This window comes from Phycodurus eques, chromosome 10 (genome assembly GCF_024500275.1).
Source record: "Phycodurus eques isolate BA_2022a chromosome 10, UOR_Pequ_1.1, whole genome shotgun sequence".
Taxonomy (NCBI): domain Eukaryota; kingdom Metazoa; phylum Chordata; class Actinopteri; order Syngnathiformes; family Syngnathidae; genus Phycodurus; species Phycodurus eques.
This window is the reverse complement of record NC_084534.1, coordinates 13844682-13866732: the sequence shown is the minus strand read 5'-3', so window position 1 is coordinate 13866732 and position 22051 is coordinate 13844682. Positions and strand designations below refer to the sequence as shown.

At 42.3% G+C, this 22051-nt stretch overlaps 1 protein-coding gene across 4 annotated transcripts in view; it reads left to right on the top strand.

Moving 5' to 3' along the window:
- Window positions 1-22051, top strand: part of foxp4 (forkhead box P4) — a 101607-nt gene that overhangs the window by 12423 nt on the left and 67133 nt on the right. For all 4 annotated transcript variants that reach the window (XM_061687460.1, XM_061687462.1, XM_061687458.1 and 1 more), the window contains exon 2: window positions 18927-19106. In XM_061687460.1, coding sequence (XP_061543444.1) covers window positions 18936-19106 — 171 coding nt within the window. In that variant the 5' untranslated portion in view covers window positions 18927-18935. The remainder of the gene's footprint in view (window positions 1-18926; window positions 19107-22051) is intronic.

Sequence of the window (22051 nt, the reverse complement as noted above, 5' to 3'; positions counted from 1 at the left end):
CATTGATTAATAGGACACAGCAAGTTTACACAATACAAAACCAATGTCCACAAACGTTTGTAAAGGAATGGTGCATGAAGAAACAACTAATTACATTTTGACAACCAATTATGTATCAATTAATTTTGGTCATGATCTGGATCTGATCTACATAATTATTTTTATTTTTTTTACCATGTGAGTCAATATGTACCATTGTGTCCATCCAAACTCCAGAATCATATTGTGTCCCTTTGTCTGTTCTTCATCGTCCATTAACCAGGAAATAGCCTGCTAACTAACTAACAAATGGACAAACAAACCCAAATACAAAGTTCTAAGAATTGTTTTCCCTTGTATTAATAGTTGAACCTTCGTGGCAGTTGGTGGGTTTCCTGTTATACAGTACGTATATGATCATTATTATATAGGCATTACTAACCTTTTAAACCGTTTGGATGATCTTGGAAAAGTTGGGAATTTATCTGGTAGCTCTGGGAAAACACTGGACAGAAAAACTTTTTCATCAGCAACAGTTTCAACGTTTCCATTCACAGGCGCATCAATAACATTTTGAAAACAATAGGCGTCCTCCTGGGCTTTTTTTTTTTTTTTTTTTTTTTTTTTTTGGAAGGGAGCTGGGGTGGAAGGATTGCAGGGAGTAGCCTAGCAAGGTTTTAGGGGAGGGGTTGAAGGGGGACCAGCAGCTGCCCTATTAGCCCAAAATCTGTTGTAGAGAGGAGGTGGGAGGAGGTGGAGCAACAAGCACTGAATGTTCACAAAAGGGAAGCTCACGGTAATGGACATTTCACCCTAACACGCCTTTGGGTGTACTTTTTGTCACACTTTTTCCCATTATCCAATGCACGAGATCGGGTCTATTGCTGATAGGAAGACATGTTTATATAGGCTTTTTTTCCTGGGAATGATCCGAGAGGTCAGAAAGTGAGGCAACTTCCTGCTTCAAAGTGCTGGGTTAGACCACCGGTTGGCAGAAGTAGTAAGGGCTCATCAGAACACACACACACGCACACACACGCACACACACGCACACACACACACACACACACACACACACACACACACATATAGATCCTCCAGGACTCTTGTGATTTACACAGCGCTAAGAAGTTTAACGACGTCAATAAATATAGAGATTGAAGTTGCCACTGTAATTAGGAGTCTGTTTAGAACACTGACCTCTTCCAATAAGCACAAATTTATAGGCACAAACATGCACACAAACGTGCACTTACATTACACAGAAACACTCCAAACACATCCATAAATAGGCAACTGATTTACAAATGAGCTGACCTGTATGTTGGCCCTTCGCTCAGATAGGCCCACACCCCCGCCAGGGTGCATAAATCACAATGAAAATGCATATGCATGAGCATCTGAGGAGGTGGGGGATAAGTGCGAATGTGCATGTGTGTGCTGCACACCATTGAGGCTTAGTTAAGTGCCTTTTATTTCATTGAGTTAAAGTTAAGGGCCGTGGACGGGTCTCACTCCACCGTGTTGCTTTTGAATGGAAAGAAGGAGAAATAAAGAACTCTTAACTTTGTTTTTTTTAATTTTTTTTTTTATCACATGTTTTAGTAGTATCCAGGGATGGCACATCATAGTAATGGAAGCGAGATGACGTTTCATGTCTCTTGTGTTTCTAGGAGAAGTGGTTTTGGTGTTGGACCTTTGCCTGCTGTGTGTGTGTATAATGTGAGCTGCTTTAACCTCTGCTTGTTTTATGGACTTATGCGTGGCTCTGGATGTGGCTGCTGCTAGATTAATTTACACACCACTCACACACGCTTGCCACATCTCCCTTTTCTCTGCTTTCTGAAGACAGAGCAGATATTGCCCAGCGAGGTAAATAAATTACTTCCATCGATTGCTGTAGTTGTCGAGTGACTTTATCTCAGGCTGACTTGTCCAGATACACATCAGCGGGTGACAGGGCGGGCTTTATTTAAATAATGTGCCACTGTGTCTTATTTTACATGTGTTTGTGCGGTTGGCAGGCTAAAATCAGATCTTTGATGTCTATCTCTGCTTATTTAAAGCCTTCGCTAGAGTTACGTGTGAGTCTGTGCATATTCTAATTGAAACAGTCTGCCATGTGCATATTGAAAAGCCGATGAATTAGGCTCAAATTATCACACAGGGATCTTGGCTCTCACTTTTTGGCCGTATGGACGTTTGGAGTTTATCGCTGCCTTATTAGCCAATCGCTATTGGTCACTATAAGGAGATAGCTAATCAAATCTAGATCACCGAAGCCAACCTCCGTATTTTTATCTACTTAGACGATGTCTATGCGGGAACGTTAGGGACATTTTACCGCCGAGCCCCAGATGTCGCGGTGTAGGAAGAGGTTAGAAGTTCAGCGTTGAAAACCAGAGGGTGTGCGTGCATGCGTGTGTCGGCGGGCCGGGCCCACATGCGGTTTTAATAGACGCTCTGCTGACATGACTGCAGAGGCCAAGAAGCCACCGTTAAAAAGTTTTGGAAAAAGTGTGAAAGTATGCCTCATCTGTTTAACAGTGGAACAACTGACCAGTGAAGGAGAGAGGCTCATCCATGTGCTCATTTAGTCATCACATTTTATTTCATACATGATCATTCTTGTGTTTGAAGTTGTGTGTTATTTAAAAATTTCAGTCGTGTCACTGCTGGGAATTTGAAGCTATTTTAGTAGCTAATTATTTCATAAATTGGAAAGCAAATCTGAGGTCATCTTCCCATTTTCTCCCCTACCTATACGAAAGTCACATGGAAAATTGTCATCATTGATATCCAAATACTTTATACTGGATATCCAAGAAGATAGTTTGTTGAGTTGCAGTGCATAAAATGAATGAAGTTTGGTCAAACAAAATAAGTAATAAAAATGACTCATAAAATATAACTACATTGGTGAGGTCTGAGACTTGTTGCTAGACATAAGTGTACAATAAGTGTGCAGTCTAACGCTCATGACTTAAGTTGTTCCGTGGGATGACTTAATTGTGTAAGTTAATGACAACTTCATTCTGAGCTCAGCAGCTGATGTCTAACAATTATTCTTTTGGTCTTTGCGCTTGATTCCTTGGGATTTGGCCAGGCAAGAGCCAGAACATAGCCACGATGCACAATAATTACACATTATAACAGAGACAAATAACAGAGGCGTGCATCTTAAAAGAAATGTGTGAAAAAATACAAGATATGTTGTTCACTGAAAGATCTCCAACAGTATATGATTAATTAAATTGCATAAATAAGTGATGAAAAACATAATAAAACATAAACTCCGTCTTAAGGGCTTGGTCAGCCTCCTTATTTATTTATTCTGCTTTATGACTCTACTTTTATCACACTGATAATGAACAAAATTGGCCTAACCTGCATTTTACACTTTAGACTCGCTTCATTGCCCTGGGCGCTACAATGCAAATGAGTGGTGTGTAAGCTAGTGAAAAACACAAAAAAATCATTTGAAATAATGCTTGAGATGAAACAATAGTTGCATTTTGATGTTGTTCTAATTGGAGCAAATGGCTGACTAAATAAACAGACATGAGTTGCTGGCTTGGTAGAGCTTTCTCCTATCTGTGCTCTGCTTAAAAATTTAAATCCCAAGCAGCATAAATCAGAGAGGGGAGAAAATTAATATACAGCGAGGGGAGATTAATCAGATAGCTGCGCTTTCATTGTAATTTTCTCCTTTGTCCTCAAGTGTGACAAAAACATTATTTAACATCTTTACCTTCGCTTAAGCCACTCAGGCTTGGCGGGTTCGCTGCAAACCTAACAGTCTTTTAATATTGCTGCTTGTATGTTCTAATCCTGACACCACTTGAAAAATAATTCCTTCCCCTATTTTAAATCGTGAATGTGAAATTGCATTAAGGAAGGAGTGTGTGGGCTTGAAAGTAAATGGACATATGAATGCAGGGGTAAATCCCGACCTATTAAGCACTTTCCTTATTATTTCTGAAAGTGGAGCGTGATAATTAGTTTGGTAGAAATCCTATAGCGGGGTGGAGGTAAGGGTCTCAATAGTTGAGCCAAATTAATTTCTTCTGTCACCTTCAGCATACGTTCCTCTTAATAGGTTTAATCTATTTCACGGTGATTAACTTTTATTTTTATTTTACCACTTGACTGTGATACCTTTTTTTCCACGGATTCCACTCTGCGCCTCGTACGGACATACGATATAGAAGCATGGCGTCATTACCGCTTGGCTCCCGACTCGGTGTGATCTGAGGGATGGCAGTGGGCTGTTTTCCCAGGGGTCCTTGCAGCTGCAGCCCAGTTGTCATGTGATACAAGCGTCTGGCCGGATCGCCATTTTCTTTCCTTTTTTTCCTTCAAGTCTTTTTAGTGCTAAAAGTTAACAATCATTCCTGATGTTAAATCCGTCAGAAACCTTTCTTTAATAATCTCTCTTGTGCGTGCGTCTGTGTGTGTGCGCGCACGTGTGTATACGTGTGCGTTGAGTGAGAGGAGGTTAGGGTGGGCCATGGGAAAGTAGAATACCTGAGAGGATTAGAACGATCCCAAGGACACTTTGTGTGGGACCCCAATCAAAAAGTCATGCCGCATGAATTCAAGCATGTTTTGTAGCAACTCAGATTTCCAGACTCCATTTTGCACAAGTCTTCAGCATACTTTAACTATACGGCTCATGTGTGTGCGTGTGTGTGCATGCGGGTGTGCGTGCGCGTGTGTGTGTTTCCCCTCATTGCTGACATCATCTCACGGAGCTGTACTCCATGTCAGCTTTGATTAGGCTGAATGAAGTCCAACTGTTTTTGTGTTTTCGTCATTTAGGGGAAGAAAAATTGAAATGCAGCTGTTTTCGTGTGTGTGTGTGTGTGTGTGTGTGTGTGTGTGCATGGATGGGTGTATGCCTCTGCAGGAATTGCTGTGTTGTGTGCAGCATTGAGTGCGTAAGAGTGGTTGTCCACCGGCAATGCGTGCGTCTGTTTTAAGGTAAGAGAAGCTTGATGGGACAAAAGTCCCAAAAAAGGAGGCTGTAGTTTGCCAATTACCGCACCACAAATGTCAGTTATTGTTGGCCCGAGAGCCTAACAAATAGTTGCAACACTGTGTATACGTCTACTGTGGTAGGTTGGAAACACTCCCCATCTGGGACGAGTTGCTTTCTTCAATATTCTTTTGGTACCTGGAGTATTTTTCTTAGTTTTCTCTTTTGCTCTACTTTTTCAGCATTTTGGAAATGTAAACACTTCTAAAATACATCCAGATGTTACCAGATGTGCTGCACCACCACAATCACTGGGCAGGCAGCATGTATGTGTGCGTGTGTGTGTTTTGTTGCGACGCTTTGCCCAGCCAGTCGCTTCTATGCCGACAAAATGATTGCCTGATTTTGTCACATATCTTTGCTTTTCAAATAGTTTGTGTGGAGGCTGGTTGAATTAAATACGCTTTTAAGTGCAGAATAGTCAGTGTGTGACAAAGACGGCAGTTTCGCAAAAATATTGACCTAATGGGTGCTCAATTATCTCTGTGTCTGACACACACACATAGACATATACCGTACATTTGCACAAAGATTAACATAGTAAGGCATCAATTTTGTGTGGCAAAGCTCCATTTGGATTTGTCACTACAAGTGGTTGGAGTGAGTTCAAGCACTTTGTGTAGGCGAGGTTGAGAAGGCTTTAATTGCGAGGTAAATGCGGTAAATGATTGTTTACCACTTGTCCACACACAAACAGACACAAACTCACTCTCACACACACAAATATTATCAACATAATAAGGCTCCATTTCACTCTCACATGCTCCTGTACACACAAGTTTCAACATTCAGATTTTTCAGCTGTCAGGTTGCTGTACACACTTGTACTGTGTGTGTGTGTGTGTGTTTGTTTGCAAGAGGATGTATTTCTTTATGTATGATGGTCCTGTTGAAATCTTGCTCCTGACGGAATAATTACGGATGAGGTTTTCTGGCTGTTTTTTCTCATTAGTGTGAATATGATGAGAAAACTTTAGCTGATATGAGCATACAGATATGTGCGTGCGCACACACACACACACACACACACACGGAAGAGCGTTTGGGCTTCGGCTGATGGTGTGACCCTGTACCAGATATACTGTACATGGTGCACCTCCCTCACCACAGGTATATTTCGTCCTATGTGTGTGTGTGCGTGTGTGTGTGTGCGTGTGTGTGTGTGTGTGTGCGTGTGTGTGTGTGTGTGTGTGTGTGTGTGCCCACCCTTCCCTCCTTCAATTCAAACCTCACCTTGTTTGTTTGGCTTCACCCTTACAAACACACCATTAGCGCTGCCCCGTGCACTGCCGACTATTCCTGGCCGTGGCCTTAGTTTAGCTCAGGCCTGTTGCCTGACTCACTGGAGGTCCCTGCAGGCAAACCTCAGTGCTACCAGAACCAAGGAGGAACCGAACCACAGCGCACCGCCCAACCACCACAATGTAACCCTAGCCTGTACTTGAAGCTCCACTGTCAGATAGTCTTTCAGTATGTGTGTGTCCTACGGCACCTCTGATCTGTGAAGTCCACCTCGTCTGCTCGCAGACAGCAAAGTAGGCTCAGTTTATGGAAGGATATGAAAGCGAGTGACATAAAGAAAAGAAGGCAAGCGGTGGTTGGAAGAGAGAGAAAGAAAAACAACAAAGGTGGTCAGGACAAAAGCAGTATTGTATCATTGGAATGACTTGTGAGTTGAAAGGCTGAAATGTCCTCCCCAGAGCTCGCTCATAAAGCCTGGAGGACGGGCTTGGCAGCTGAGGCCAAAGCCAGACAGTTCTGGCGGTCCAGTGCATAGAGATTCCAGTAAGAGGAGATGTAAAAATCAATTTGCAGTGAAGAAGGTAAACAATTGGAAATGACAACTGCGACAGTTCTTTCCATTGCGTTTTTTTATTTTCTTCCTCTCGCTACTTTCACGGTTATTAAATAAGACAAATGCAGAGGCGAGGAGAGTGACTAATCAGGAGTGTTGTGGTACGGGATCCTATCAAGAGGTTCTACCCTTTAAATACCTGAGAGACATTTTCAGCCAGCATGCGGGCTGTCTTAAAATATGTGGACCCTCTCGAGTTGAGAAAGGAAAGCAGTTCTCCAAGGTTGTTCGACCGATTGATTCACATTTCCAATACAGCGAAATAATGGGAATTAAATGAATGTGACTTTTGCAATCCTAAAACTTTAAAATGCTGTGCAGATGTTGAAAAAGACAAACACACACACTTTTTTGTCATATTTGTTACAACAGTCTTTACGACGTGAAAGAAGAACATAATTAGTATGATCTTTGAAAAAATCAGCCTTCTCGGGCCCCATCTTGTCCTACTAGTTTGATATTCAATAAACCACCCCACATGAAGAAAAACAACCAATCAGAGACAGAGGACATGACTCATAAGGTTACAATCATTTTGTCGCACACTCATCGCGGATACACCCTCGCAACCCCGCAAAAAATAAAACTTCCAACCTATAACATTTGATGTTATAGAAACACTTCATTACGAATGAGGTGCTTTTCTGGAGTAACAAAATAACAAGTCTGCGCGAGGCCGCGAGGGTCTGCCCACGATGAGTGTGCCGGGAAAATGATTGACACCTCATAAGTCACACCTTCTCTCTCTGATCGGTTGTTTTTCCTCGGGTGCAGTAGTTTCTTGTAATTAGAGGCACAAGATGGGGCCACAGACAACTGATTTTTCTCTGTCACAGATTTATTGTATATGTATATCTATTTATCACCAAGTCATAATGACACAAACAAATATTACAGTGTTTTTTTTTTTTTTATTGTTACTCCCCCTTTACCATTTCAGTGTGATTAATTGTCATGCACATGCAAAATAAAATCTTTTATTATCAATTAGAAACAATAAAACGTTTAGAAAACCATACTATTCATGTGTACTGCTTTTGGCGATACGTTTCTTTCATCATTGCAATTTTCTAAATGGCTTAACCTCTCAATTAGAACCCTAACATGCAAATTTGGACTTGTAGGTGAGAGAGATGCAGAACTGCTTTGTTCTGAATTCTTATACTATAAACTATACTATACTTCTACTATACTGTATTCTATACTTTTGGACCACATTTGACTTAGTTGTTCAACAGCCAACCTGGTGGAGTTCTGAGGGTCCTCCGTGTTTTTGACAAACGCAAATGAGGAAGCGTCAGCGGCCCATAGATGCTGAGGTCAATACAATTGTGTGGATGGAGAAACAATGGAGGGATGACTGTGAAAGAGATTGAAAAGAGAATGGGGAAGGCAGTCCTCGGGGCCTGTTTGGTGGTTAGGGGCCATTGGGGGCCCCAGCAGAGACCTCCATTAGGGGAACGATCTAACCCAGGGGGAGCCAGTGCAGCGGCGGGCCTTCGTGGCGACGGCCGGCTGTTTAGCAGCAGTTTGTCCGCATTGCTCATAACATCGATCGAGCGTGGAGAGTTGAAGCTGTAGGAAAGCTCTTTGCCGCTGAATAGGCCGAGGAGCAGCGTATCGATGAAGTAGAGTGGACTGCTTGCGACCCCCTCACCCCTTTGGTCATTTGGCGAAGATGGACGCATCTTATTCAATACATACGCCACATGGCTGCCTCAAGTCATGTTAAAGCTTTGACTGTGAATGCAGTTATGTGTGTGTGTGTGTCTGTGTGTGTGTAATGACTTGTGTCTTACACACGTTAATCCTCTTTACGTCCTCCCCTTGTGTGTCAGATGAACAGATCGGCTTTGACTGGCTGGGAACAATATGAAAGAGAAAAAGTGAGGAAACAAACATGTTTCCCAGGCTCACATTATCCCTCCTTCACTGACCCTAAGATCTGTTCTCTTGCCCTCCACCTTCCCGTTTTGTACTCTCTGAAGTCACATTCCATAAAATCACCTACAGCTACGAATGGTGGTAAATGCGCATAAGCGATTCTATTGCCATGAAAGACTATAATGCTAACAGCATTGGAGCCCTACCAGTTCCCAGATGTTGCCCCTAGTGGCAGCATAGGGGACGGCATAAGAACAATATGAGGGGACGCTTATCAAGCACCTTGTCACGATACCAGGACTTGATTGTTGTTTCATGCTTTACACCCTCTTGCAAGTCCAGACATATTCAACTGTGTATTGGCTGGGGACCAGTCTAGGGTGTAAACTACCACTCGCCCAAAGTCAGCTGGGATAGGCTCCAGCTCCCCCATGAATCGATGGCTATATTTTGTGTGAATGATCATCTCTTCCTACTCAAATAACTAATGTACTCCACCAGTGAGTCTGTTAAAAAAAAAAAAATATATATATAATTTCCTTTTTTTTTTACACATGCGTGTGTGTGAGGAGCACTCAAGCATATGTGTGCTTAGTGGTTGTTATGTTTGTAGAACATCACACACTGGCAAACAAAACAGTTTGAAGCCTTTGTACAGAAAGCATCAATTCTTAATGGGATAATGACATGCTAAGCGGCTCGCAGTAGCAGCTCTGTTTACAGACAAAGACAAGCCACAAACAATAGGCACATATGCACAGCTCTCCACTTTCACATAGCATTAAGCTTGACATGCTCCACGCGTCAATATGATGGACGCACGTAACCAGCGAGTGTTGTCATCCGGCTTCAGACCAGACTCCCAAAGAGACAAGAATGTTGTCCGTGGCATCCAGAGTTTTCCACTGGAATCATCCATTCATCCAGGCCGTTTCCTGCCCCAGGGTCTTCCTCTCGGCCCAGGCAGGCGAGGAGAGGGAACCCTCTGTCTCCCGCTCTTCCCGCTCGTCCACAATCCTCCCCCCTCCCCACGCTCACCACATCCTTTTTCATCACTTTTCCTTTCCCCTCGCTGTGTTCGGGTCACTTCTGGTGGGCGACTGGAGTCTTGTCTTTGCTGGATTCTGCTTGTCTGGCTCTGGAGCTGACACAGGCACATGACTCACTGTGACTCACAGCCATTCAGGCTTATTGCTGAAGAAATGGTGCTGAATAGGAAGAGAAGTGTCTTTCTCAGACTGGGACCGGAAAGCACACTCACACATATACAACTGAACAAATACCTAAACTCTCCAAATTAGCCGTGCACTAACTTTAAATAAAGCAAGCTCAAGGTTAAAAATAAATAAATAAAAATTAATAAATCACGTTAACCTTGAAATGTCCCCTCGCCCAGGCTCAAGCGCCATCTTTTTTTTCATCTCTTAAATGTTTGAGTGTTTGATAGTTTGAGGTCTATAGCAGAACCCGCCCGGGAATTAATGTCATTCATATGCCCCGTGGAAATTACTTTTGAAATGCATATAATCTAAAACATGCAAATGAGGCTGACTTTGTGCACCCTGTTTAATATGAATTATCATTTTCTGAATACCTATTATTACTGCGTACATTTCTCCAATTATATTGTTCTTTTTTGTCACTTTTGGATATTGACGCACATGTGCACATCAGGAACACCGAAAGCATGCACATGCCTGGTCACTTGTGCGCACACACACACATGCCCGCGCACACACACACGCACACACACAGCAGAATGTCTTTGTGAGCGGTGTATTTTAATGAGGAATAATAAGGATGTTAATGACCCAGACCACTTCTGCCTGTGTCTCTTTCTCATTTTTAAAAAAAACTTTTGCTCTTCTTCTTCATACAGCTATATCTATTTTTGTATCAGAGGTTTCTCATTGACAAGTAAAAACAAAAAACAAAAAAATATATATAAAATGCCTTTTGCAAATTCTGCACAAATGTACCAATCAAAAGTCCTTAAACAGCACATGAAAATAACAAGGCAAGAAATACAAGCGTTGCTCATCAAATTTTTATGAAGGAGCTGAAATATTGATGTCTTTTAAAAGTGAGCAGTGCATGTTTAGTTTGTCGCTTCCTTTTCTGTTCTGGTGATAGAGCACTTATTAATGTCCTTGTCTAAGAGGCAGGCATTATTTTTTGTCTTAAATTGAACGGAAGGCATTCCTTTTTCAAACGAATTACTCTATTAATTTATTTATACTGCACCATAAATTATTCTATTAATATTAGTATGTTCCAAATTAGTGCGACTACTCTCAATGTTCCTTCTAGTTTTATTAATTAGCATGCTTGTCACTATATAACAAAGATTTTTTCTGTCTGTGATAAATTATAAAGAAGTCATTTTTTAATGCAATAAGAAACGGCTCTGAAATTATTCATGTTATAATATAATGCAATATGATACGTGCAATGTGAGACAAAAAAAAGTGTAGTGAAAAGAGCTAGAGGAGCAGAAAACAGTTATTTTGAATATTCTTTCATTGGTGTTGGTTTTTTCTTTACATGCTTGTCTGAGTGTATTTGTGCACACTGTGGGATATCATCTTGTTTTAGTACTTTTGGATAGCATGTAAATTAATTATCTCGGCTTGGACCAAGTTCAAAAGTACTGAAATTCAATTAATTTGAAAAGTGGACATGCTATCATTTCCTCCCCATGTCTCCTTTTAACGTCTGGCCTGTTTTTACTGTGCTCTTATTCAATTATATTTGATTAAACTTGCTCTGATCCAATCTATTAATTAACTCAGAAATGCAAAGTGCCCTGACTTGAAAGCCCGTGTATAATATTATATTATGTCCACTTTGATATTTATTTATTTATATACACCGCACTGTTTTAAATCCATTGTAACACTTTATGACTGCCGTCGCCCGTTCCCAGGTAATATTAAATCTACTCAACTCATCGTCCTTGTAATGCAAATTATGATCATAAATCGTGTCACCTAAAGGCAGGGAATGTAGCTCTTTGGCAAATAAAGTTCTTCTTTTTATCTCTTCTGCAATTTAGTCCTTTCACAGAGTGAAATATACATTTTTATATCTAAATTAAGTGGGCCTTTGTTCAGTTACTTTCATAGCTCAGGTAGGAATACTTTTTATGTTCAAAGTTTGGCAAAATAAAAAGTGGACTTTTTAATTTAGTGAGGAGATTGAGTTAAAAACATAAAAAAAGATAGAGGGAAGAGCAACTGACACAATTACCTTGATCCATGATGGGTACAATTATTAATTAATCTGTTATTTAAAAAACAGACTGTTCTGAGCTCCTGTTTGCATGCAGTTGTGGTATGGAGCAAAGTAAGACAACTAAGTCTAAATGGATACAATTCAACTCGAACTGGTTTTCGCATACTAGTTGCTATACTGCGCCTGCGGATTGCAGCCAAGTCGTGCAATCCATGTTGTCTCAGTTGTTTCAAGACAAGATTAATCAACAAGCAATTTTCAATCACTAGCACCAGAAATGTTAATGATCCATTAATCGATTATATTGGCTTTCCCTAGTGCTCGTGTCCAAAGGCTCAAACAGCTACTGTAACTCATCACAGTCATTTGTTGCACAAAATACACACGCCACCATTTCAATTTATATTCCTGAGTGACACAGTTTCATCTGACTTTCTCTTGCTCAGCCCCAGCCCCCTTCCCTCTGTCTCTCCTTCCTTGCCTCCCTTCCATCACAGTTGAAGGTCATCTTAATAAAGCGCTCTCTCAGGACACAGCTGCTAATTGCTCAGCTGCTTTCACATCCAAATAAAGGCACACTGCCTTTTTCGCAGCCCTTCATTCCTCCACCACTTTACCTTTCTTCCACCACTCTGAGCATGAACCTGACCTCCATTTACCTCTCTGGACAGAGGGGAGAGATGAAGGGGAGCGTTCTTTTATTCCCCCCCCTCCCCCATTTTCATCCACATGATCACTTACACGTGAACTTTACCTCTTGAGGAATGCACAACCCGTGATTTTTCAGCTCAGATAAATGAGGTGTGCATGAAGTCCGCTCCTTCTACAAATATTTGTGTGTACCTTTGTGTCTGTATTCACCATTTTAAACCGACAGTGGCCTGCAAGCTGGTAAATCACTTACTGCTCTCTGAAGGAAGGGCCTAAGAGCGTATGTTTGTCCGGGTCACACAAACATACACACACTCGCCGAGCGATCTCATGGGTGCGGAATGCTCTGTGTGTTTACCTATGGCTCCAGAACCCACCTGACCGAGGGAGGCTAATCTTTATGGGCTCTGTAAACAAGGACTTTGTCTTCACAAAAATACACCACGCAGACATGTGCGGACACTTGTAATCATTCACACATATGCGCAGATAAAAAGCCGGGGCCGCAGTCAGTCCCGTGGCTTGTCTGATTCATTTCTCGTTATCCTTCCTCTTCCATCTTCACAACGGCGATGGCATCTTACTCGCACACTTGAGGTCAGACTAAAGTCCAGATTAGCTTCTCTCGTACCCGACGATGCTCTTTAAACCCGCCAGCCGCTCGACTATATTGGCCCACATGTGACGCGACTACGTGTGGGATAATAGCGCTCACCTGTTAGCGCTGGAGCGGGGCCAGGGCAACCGCAGGCATCCAGCCCGACCGAGCTCTTTGATGTTAGCCAACCTGTTAGCACTGGCAGGCAGCCAGCGTGGCCTGGAGCGCCGCTGTTAGCCTGTTAGCTTTAGCTCGCGTTTGAAGTTTACCTGCCGCGAGCCTGCGTGATTTGCGTCCACGACTAGCTGCAGAGGAAGCAACCGATGATATGGTGCTCTATGTGTTTGTACGCTTCAGTGAATGTGTTATTGCTTCCTTCATGATCTCATGACTCCTCATATTCAAGCTAATAATCTGCTCAGAAATGCTACTCCAGATACTCATCGTATCCCTGGTCTTCTGCAGTTTTTGTCCCTCAGTATGTGTTGCATTAGGCTACATTTAAAATGTCGAGACATAGTATATCTTTATACTTTAGTGATCTAAATTATCAGTGGACAAGGCAGGACATCTCCTGTGCTGTTTTAAAAGACTGAAAAAAAGTAAAATAGTTACTTTTTTTTAATCCAAGTATTTGGCCGATATTTGAAATATGACATCGCATGAAACATCATCACTGTCAGATGTTTTTGAAAATAAATATCAATAAATTATTCCTTACAGTTGTTTAAATATGTATTGGATTAACTATTTTATCATTTTATTAAAACACAGAAATTTACCTTTTGGACATTTACTGAAAATTTTTTACTGTTTCCTGCAAGTTATTTATTTAGTGAATTTTTTTTATAATTTTACGTAATGACCTCACATTAAAATTCAGTCATATTTTTAATTTGTGTGTAAAGTAAATCGGAATGGTGCAAGGCGCTAAACTGTTGTATGTTTTTTAAGTCCTATACTATATGGAAAATATTGAAATAGTAAAATGTCATTAAGTTGCAGAATCCACAGTACTGGAGGTATGTCTTGAACCCTGAAACTAGGATTATGCAAGCACGCCTTGTTTCCATGACGTTCATAGCAGTTTACACAAATGCAAATGTACTAAAAAAAATCTTTTTAGTCAACAAGTTCAATGTTTGCTCACTCTTTTTAGTTGTTGTGTCACATGTGATATTAATGGAGGCCTAAGAGGCCAGACTTGATTGGTGGGTTTGTTCTGGGGATTGGGGCGAGAGCACAATGCCTGAGGGGGGAGGTGTCATGGTTTATTTAGTTGAGTTGGTGTGAGACTATGGATGTGTAAAATGTCTCTAAATGATGAGTCGTCTGTGTGAAGTTCATCTCCCTGCAGAGCGCAGGAATAAACTAAGTTGGGATTTTCAAGAAGAGAAATCCCGAAAGTGTGTTTGTCAAGGGAAGATTTTAGTGGACGCTGACAGCAAGCAGGGTGTAATAAAAAAGCACCTGTCAGGTTTGCGTAAAAGGAAACATGTTACACATTCAATGTCAACACGGACTCCTCCAATCTTTCTCAAATTTCTTGTCTTACTTGCTCAGATATATGGCTTGAACAATGAAAGATCGTAGACATAACCAATGTGGATTCTATTTCAGGGGGAGAACTTTCATGTTTTCCAGGGTTGAACATGCCACTAGTTACCAGGCGCAACCACAGGCAGGGAAAGACAAATGATTCAAGAGTAGGATGAAAGCAGATTGGATGGAGTGCACATACTGGTACAGACATTTTTTCCTCCCCCTTTACCTCCTCCTCCTCCCCCTTCTCTCCCTCCCACACTTATTCCCTCACTTCTTTGCCTAATAAGCAGCGTTCCTGTGAGCTGATGCAAGGCGGAGGAAACAGAACAGGCGTTCTGGGACCACTGGAAATATTCCCACATGAGGCATAACATGATAAAGACTTATTATCTCACTAAGCTGCTGTAAACACAGATGCACACACAAATACTTTCTGTACACAACTCTCTCACTTGCATGCTTGCTCGCTGGCTCTCACAACAAACTCACACATATTCAGTATACTCGGAGTGAACCTGGTTTAGGAGTGGTGATGAGCACTGACCAGAAGGAATCTGACAGAGCCAATCCCGCTAACAAAGCCACAGAGTGAAGCCGCTCGCCGGGCATTGAAGTTGTTTGAACTCCCCCCACACTGCCCCCCAGGCGCAGTGGGAAGGAACAGTCAAGAGTTTGGCTGATTATGAGGGGAATCTTTTCGGGAACATCTGAACAAGCTACATGTCAAAACAGGACTGGTCTCTGCTCATCAATCACATCAGTTACATACATATACACTTTTGCAGCCTGCCTGTGAGCTAATCTATTACAGTAGAAAGACAAGTGTCATCAGGAACATGTTGAGTCCTATTTTGTGTCTTCCCAATCCCAATTACACAGCTTTTTCCCTTTTCTCTAGCTCTCTGATCAGCCTTCCCTCATCCCTCTAGCCCTCTCGCGATGTCCCCTTGGGCTACAGTGGGAATGTCTCTTCCGCACACACTCTCAGGTCATAGGTTCAGCTTGAGGGGGTCTGATCTCGAAGAGCAATGAAGAAGAAGACGCACAGACAGACAGACAGCGCGTCAAGGCAGGCCTTTTCACAAGCCGCTCCTTTTCGCTGCCAGGAACACTTTAACCTAGAGCTATGTGTGTGTGTGCATGCATCATAGGCCTAATCAAAGACTTCAGGCTAGATTTATGCCCCTGCCTTCTCCCCGACCTCCATTACACCAGCTTATATACACCCATTACAGGATATGACAGACTACACACCCTTTGGAGCAGCATAGCACATCGACTGTGTGTGTGTGTGTGTGTGTGTGTGTGTGTGTGTGTGTGTGTGAAAGACAGGTTATGTGCTCACTTCCCCATTAGGTCCCTGTCCACCTGCGAGCTCTATCTCCACAGCATATCGCTAATAAGGTCAATGAGGAAGCGTTAGCAGCAGATGGGTGTGCAGTACATTACAGCACAGAGTGGGCCTGATAGGCGGCCAGTGATTCATGCTCAGTGAGACGTGTGATGACGCCAAGAGTTTGTAGCGCGCTGCAAAGTCAGTGGATCTGTTGATCACTCAGCACTATGCATGGCTTCATAATATTACCTCGGGGAGTAGTTTGACCTAGCAGGGGTCTGCGTGGAGGAGGGCGAGATGGTTGGGAAGAGGAGTGAGGTTGGAGATTAAGTGACTAGCTTTAAATGTCACAATAACGCTCTACTTCTTAGTCTTAACCTCCCAGGCGGATGGGTGCCAGGAGCGAGGGGGGAGGATGCTAGGAAGTACTGCACTCTTGATTTATGCTTTTCAAGTGGCTGCTTATTATGAAAAAATTCTTGACCAGACTGTTAGCACCTTCAACCACAAGATTACTGTAGTATATTTCTACACATTTTTTACTTCAGTAACTTCATGTAATCATCATCATCATAAGCATAATAATAGTCAGAATCAGAATCAGTATCAACATGATAGTAATATTTTCTTAAAATACCACATTATTTGATGTGGAAATAACTGTAGCAATATAATTACTCTGAACAAGTGCTTGGAGTAGTCTTCAACACCTGGCTTTTGAAATAATCATAATAATTAAAAAAAAGAGCAAATACACATATATCACAATTAGATACACTATTAAATCTGCTTAATCTCTTCAGCTCAGAGTTCTATTCTTTGTAATAAACATTTTAGTACTACTATTTTTATTATTTTTTTTTTTACTTTTTAATTTTTTTTCGCATTTATACTTTTACATTTTCTCCATGATTGGCTGGGAGAAATCATAGGGTTCTGGTAATGAGGTATGTGAAAAGGTTGTTTAAAGCAGCAAATGTGACATTGATTTCTAGTATTGTCTTATTGGTCACAATGTTCTAAACAGAAAGAAGGCTTGCGCTACACACTAGTAAAAAAACAGCATTGAAAAGGTCATAAAAGGTCTGTGAAGTTAGTTATCGTGATAGTAAAAGTATTGTGTCACATGTGTAAATGGATTGAGAGCTGGAGTGGTGACAGCAATACAAAATTGCAATGTCGTTTCACACATTTAGCTGGCATTGATCAATTTTCGATAAAACCGTGACTGGTGACTTCATCTTGTGGTTGCGCAATCTGTCTGTAATCGAGCCTTCAATTTGGAGATTTTTCCTCAACAGATGTTGTAGCTGTTAAGCAGCAATAATGTCACCACAAAAGTCTACTGAGCTGTTTCCAGGCTCAAAAATGAGTTTGAACTATTTATCAAAAAGCCCACAGTTGTCATTTATTCTGGTGGTGAGTTGGATTTGGCGTCTTGTTTTATGTAATGACATTCTAGTACTGCCATTTATCACCAAATCCTATTTTTCAGATGTGACAATGTATAAGTTAAATCTGTATCCATTGTGTGAATAATATGCACCAGAACCACAAGATAGCAAAAGACGAAAAAGCTTCTGAGGGTTTGGAAGCGCTGACCCTTTAAACTTGCATCTTTTCCACCTGCACATTAACTTGTTTAGGCCTCTGTCCCCCAGCAAGCATCTGGAAACTTCCCATTAATGGGGCCGCTAGTGTTCTATCCCAAACTCACCTGCTGTCATACTTTCACATTGAAAATATAGACACACATACATGCACACAAACACACGTTTTGTCGAAGAGGCAAAGAAAAGTTGGAATCTCTGATGAAATGTCTTTTATTATTTCCACAGAAGGCACAAGTTGTGCTATTCTAAAAGCCACACACACACACACAGTCCCACAGAGCTGGTGGGTAGAATGTCTCGATGGCATTTTGTGTACCCACTGTGGGTTGCAGAAATGAGTGCATCAGAAGTTTCCATCTAAAACTCGGCGCTTGTGTGTTAATTTCTAAAACTGCATAAGGCAGAAAGGCGAGATTGAGCATGTCATTAGGAGTTCTCAGCTTGCGTGCTTGCATGAAGGTTTGTTTTGTTTTTGTATTAGGCGCTTTCTGTGCTATATGAGTGTACTTGTGTGTGTGTGTGTGTGTGTGTGTGTGTGTGTGTGTGTGTGTGTGTGCGTCTCCGCACTCCCACGCTCGCACTCCCTAACGATGGCAAATGTGCCTGTGTGTTTGCAAGGCGTTGTTTCTCAAAAAAAAACAACAACACATCCAGGAACGGCGCGTTTTGTCTAGTTTTGTGGAAGGAGGGCACTCTAATTAGAGAGGCTCTATGAAGGCGCTTCAAACAAGCGTTGTCAAAGACCAACCTGCTCATGGCGTACACACAGCGCACACATGCCACCTCTGATTATTGGAGAAATGCGTGTTTTATTTAACTATATCGCAGGGTATTAGCAGCCTTGTCAGTTTAGATTTGCTGCCTGTCTGATCCTAATCCGTGCGTACGCTTCCAGACGCACACATCTACATGCAGACAAAAATCTGCTTCAGGTGTCGCTTTGTGGCCACTTGTGTGTGGGTGGTTCATGACCAAAAGGCCTTTTCTCAAAATGCAGCGCACGCACACGAGCACACACAAGTCACTTCTCTATCTCGGCATGTGTTTGCTTTAGCTTCCCGACTTGTTTACCCTCTCAGATAGGAGCAGGATTTCTGCCCAGGTCGCTTTTGTTTAACCTGTGTTGTTCTCACCCTCCCTACCTCCATCCCCACCCCGCCTCATCCCATCCCATCCTGTCCGCCTACCATCAGGTGCCAGTGATGATGGTGGAATCAGCCTCTGAGACCATTCGAACGACACCGTCCAGCCAGAACGGAGTCAGCAGCCTCAGCAGCCAATCAGACGGAGGGGGAGGGAGAGAGGGCGGGTCCAACGGAGACACGAATGGAGAGATCAGCCCAGTCGATCTACTGCACCTGCAACAGCAACAGGTGGGTGTGTGTGCATTCTCCTATGCACCTCTCTAATCATGATCGTCGAGTTGAAGAGCATTTCACTTTTGCAACGTGTGTACTGTATGTTGCGTGGAACAACATGTACACACCAGGCTGTTACATAATATACACACATGGCAACTTTTGACAAACTGGGTTGTCTGCCCTTTAATAAGTTTCCCACTGAAGTCATATCAGACTTTAGAGCCCCAAGTAGGTTAAAAGGGGCCATTTTTTCCTGTGGGTAGAGCAATGAGATCCTCACAGTGTCATACAAACACACACACAGAAACACAAGTCGTGTGTGTCAGTGTTCTGTGTTCATTTGTTTTATTTTGTCCCTCATGCATGAAGTGTTTGTCAGTGTTTGTATGTATGACACATCGGCGAGTCGTGTCTCCAGTTAGGTTGTTTATTTTTCCTCCAGTGCGTCAGAGTCCCCTCATCCCACCCAGAAGCCCCACATTCTATACAACACACACGCAGACACACACACAAACTTGAGCCACATCAAATGATGGCCCTTCCTGGTTTGTGATTTTGTGTGGTTTGATAAGTTAAATTGTGTGGCACAAGCCATGACATTGTACCTTTACTGTATGGACATTTCTATATGTGTGGCATTTTAGCTGTTCTACATGACAAATTCGAGGAAGTGTGTGTTGGGTTAGGAATCCACCATGACACCTGTTCATGTTGTAGATGAGGAAACCCCTGCCTCCTAAAATATTCCACCTAATTATTAGGATGAAGCCTCAGGTTTTTGATGGAACACTCGACCTGAGGCCCTTCCATTTCAGTTCTGCCCCACCTGGCCAACCCTTCCCCTGACTACATCCTCACGTTGCTTCCTCAGCAACCTTCAACCGAGGACACACACACATTCAGTTATGCACTAATGCACATACATAAACACCCAACCTGTAACGCACACAAAGCAAGTCTTTCTTCTCTCGGACGGGTCTTCGCTCTCAATGTTTTTGCACCTGTGTGTGTGTATGTGTGTGTGTGCGTATGTTGGTATTTCCTCTCTTGAGCGGGTTACCAACCACAAACATGCCTCCCTCTCTCTTTCCATCTTTTTCACTTCCTCTCACTCACTGAACCTCTTTTTGCTTCAGTCCACAGTAGACTGTAGAAGACAAGCCCAACCTTTCCTCCAGATTTTAACCCCACCTAAAAAAGATTGTTGCAGCTATGTGTTAGTAATAAGTTCACAGTAATTTGCTGTATTAAACAAATTACTAATTAGAGTCAGCGTACACAGACTGAAAATTTTAGGCCATTTAGCGTTTGATTAGTCTGTAAAAGTAATGGGAAGTTGATGATTAACCATGTACTTTAGTTGTAAAATTGCATTACGAATCACACAAATCTTGTAAAGCGTATTATCCAACCAAAACATGAGGTACACTGATACATCTCCTACCGTAGTTATATATTAAAAAAAAGTCAGTTGATCTTACAATTGACACTATCAGTAAGTTTTTAATTTTAACATTTTGTCCAGCAATTGTGGTTTAAAGTGTTTTAAAAATGCACCGTCTCATACTGTCAAGGGGTTCTTTCACCTATTCGATTCAAATGGGGTAAAGGGTCTAAAATATTTGACACAGCACAATATGCTGCCACGCAGTTCTACCCCACTACTAATTACAACCATGATAATAAGCTTATAGTTATTGTAAAAATGGCATGATTTGTCTCAATTCTGATATGATTTTGGCATTACAACTAGGAGGCAGTTGACTTGGTAAGTTTAGCAGTCCAATCACTTAACACCAAAATATATTTAAAAAAACATGGGGCTGTGCAGTGTTGTGTAAAACATTACACTGCCTACTTTCCTATTCAGAATTCTTGACTGCACTGTGTTGTTGGAACATACTGTCATCTTTGCCTCAGGCCCCTGGGAGAAATCACATTTACAGTATGTCCTACTGTCAAAGCCCTCATATGGCCTCTCTTTGTCAGTCTTACCACCATAGCTCCACAGAAACATGCATGTACAGTAAATACACATATAGGGAGGGACATATGCACTCTTAGGCAATAACATTAGGTACAGTATACCTGAATAATACTGAAATCTACGAGCTGTCAAAAATGCTTTGTTTTCAATTGACAGTCAGACCTCATTTTTACATGTCATTCGATTGGTGTACCTAATGCTGCGTCCGGTGAGTGTCGAGGGTGGCATGAGGAGGGGTCAAAGAGATGGTCAAAACTGCCGCAGGGTTTGAAGGTAAAATGAGGGGCAAAGGGGAAACATGCTGGGAGGGAAGCTGGTGGTCACTGGTGGGTCTGAAGAGAAGAAATAGAGGTATGAGGGAGGAGTGTAGCGCTGAGACGTGTCAGAAAATGGGCGCCTGGGCCCCCCTGTGGAATGTGGCCTGTCTGCCTCCCCAGAAAGAACAGAGCAGTGGAGAGAAAGCGAAGAGGGGGGTGAAAAACCAGTTCTGCCCCATCATGTAGGGGAGAGGGAGGAGGGAGGCAGCGAGAACAAAGAGCGGTGTTCCAGGGCGAGGGTGAGGAGAGGTGGAAAAGTGAGAGTGTGTTGCACTTTGTTGAGTTGCTCGAGTGTAGACGTGCAATGATGCATAGCCAACCAGAAATGTAAGCAGGATAAATCCTCACATACTGTACCTCAAAACGGTATGCGTGTTCTGACGAGTACCAGGTGTCTTCACTACTTTCCTTTTCCTTACATCTCTCATCCACCTCCTCCCCTTTTTTTTGCAGTAAACTACTACATCGCTGTCTCCTCTTTTTCCCTCGCCATCAATTAATGGCTTCTGGTGTTCCAGCCGCCACAGTAGTAGTAGCAGCTGGCGATGACAGCGAAAGAGGGGAAAGGAAGGAGAGAGAAATGGCGACAAAAAGGTGCCGTTTCCTTTTAGGTGTGCCACTCATCAGTTTGGGCTTTTCTCTCTCTCTCTCTC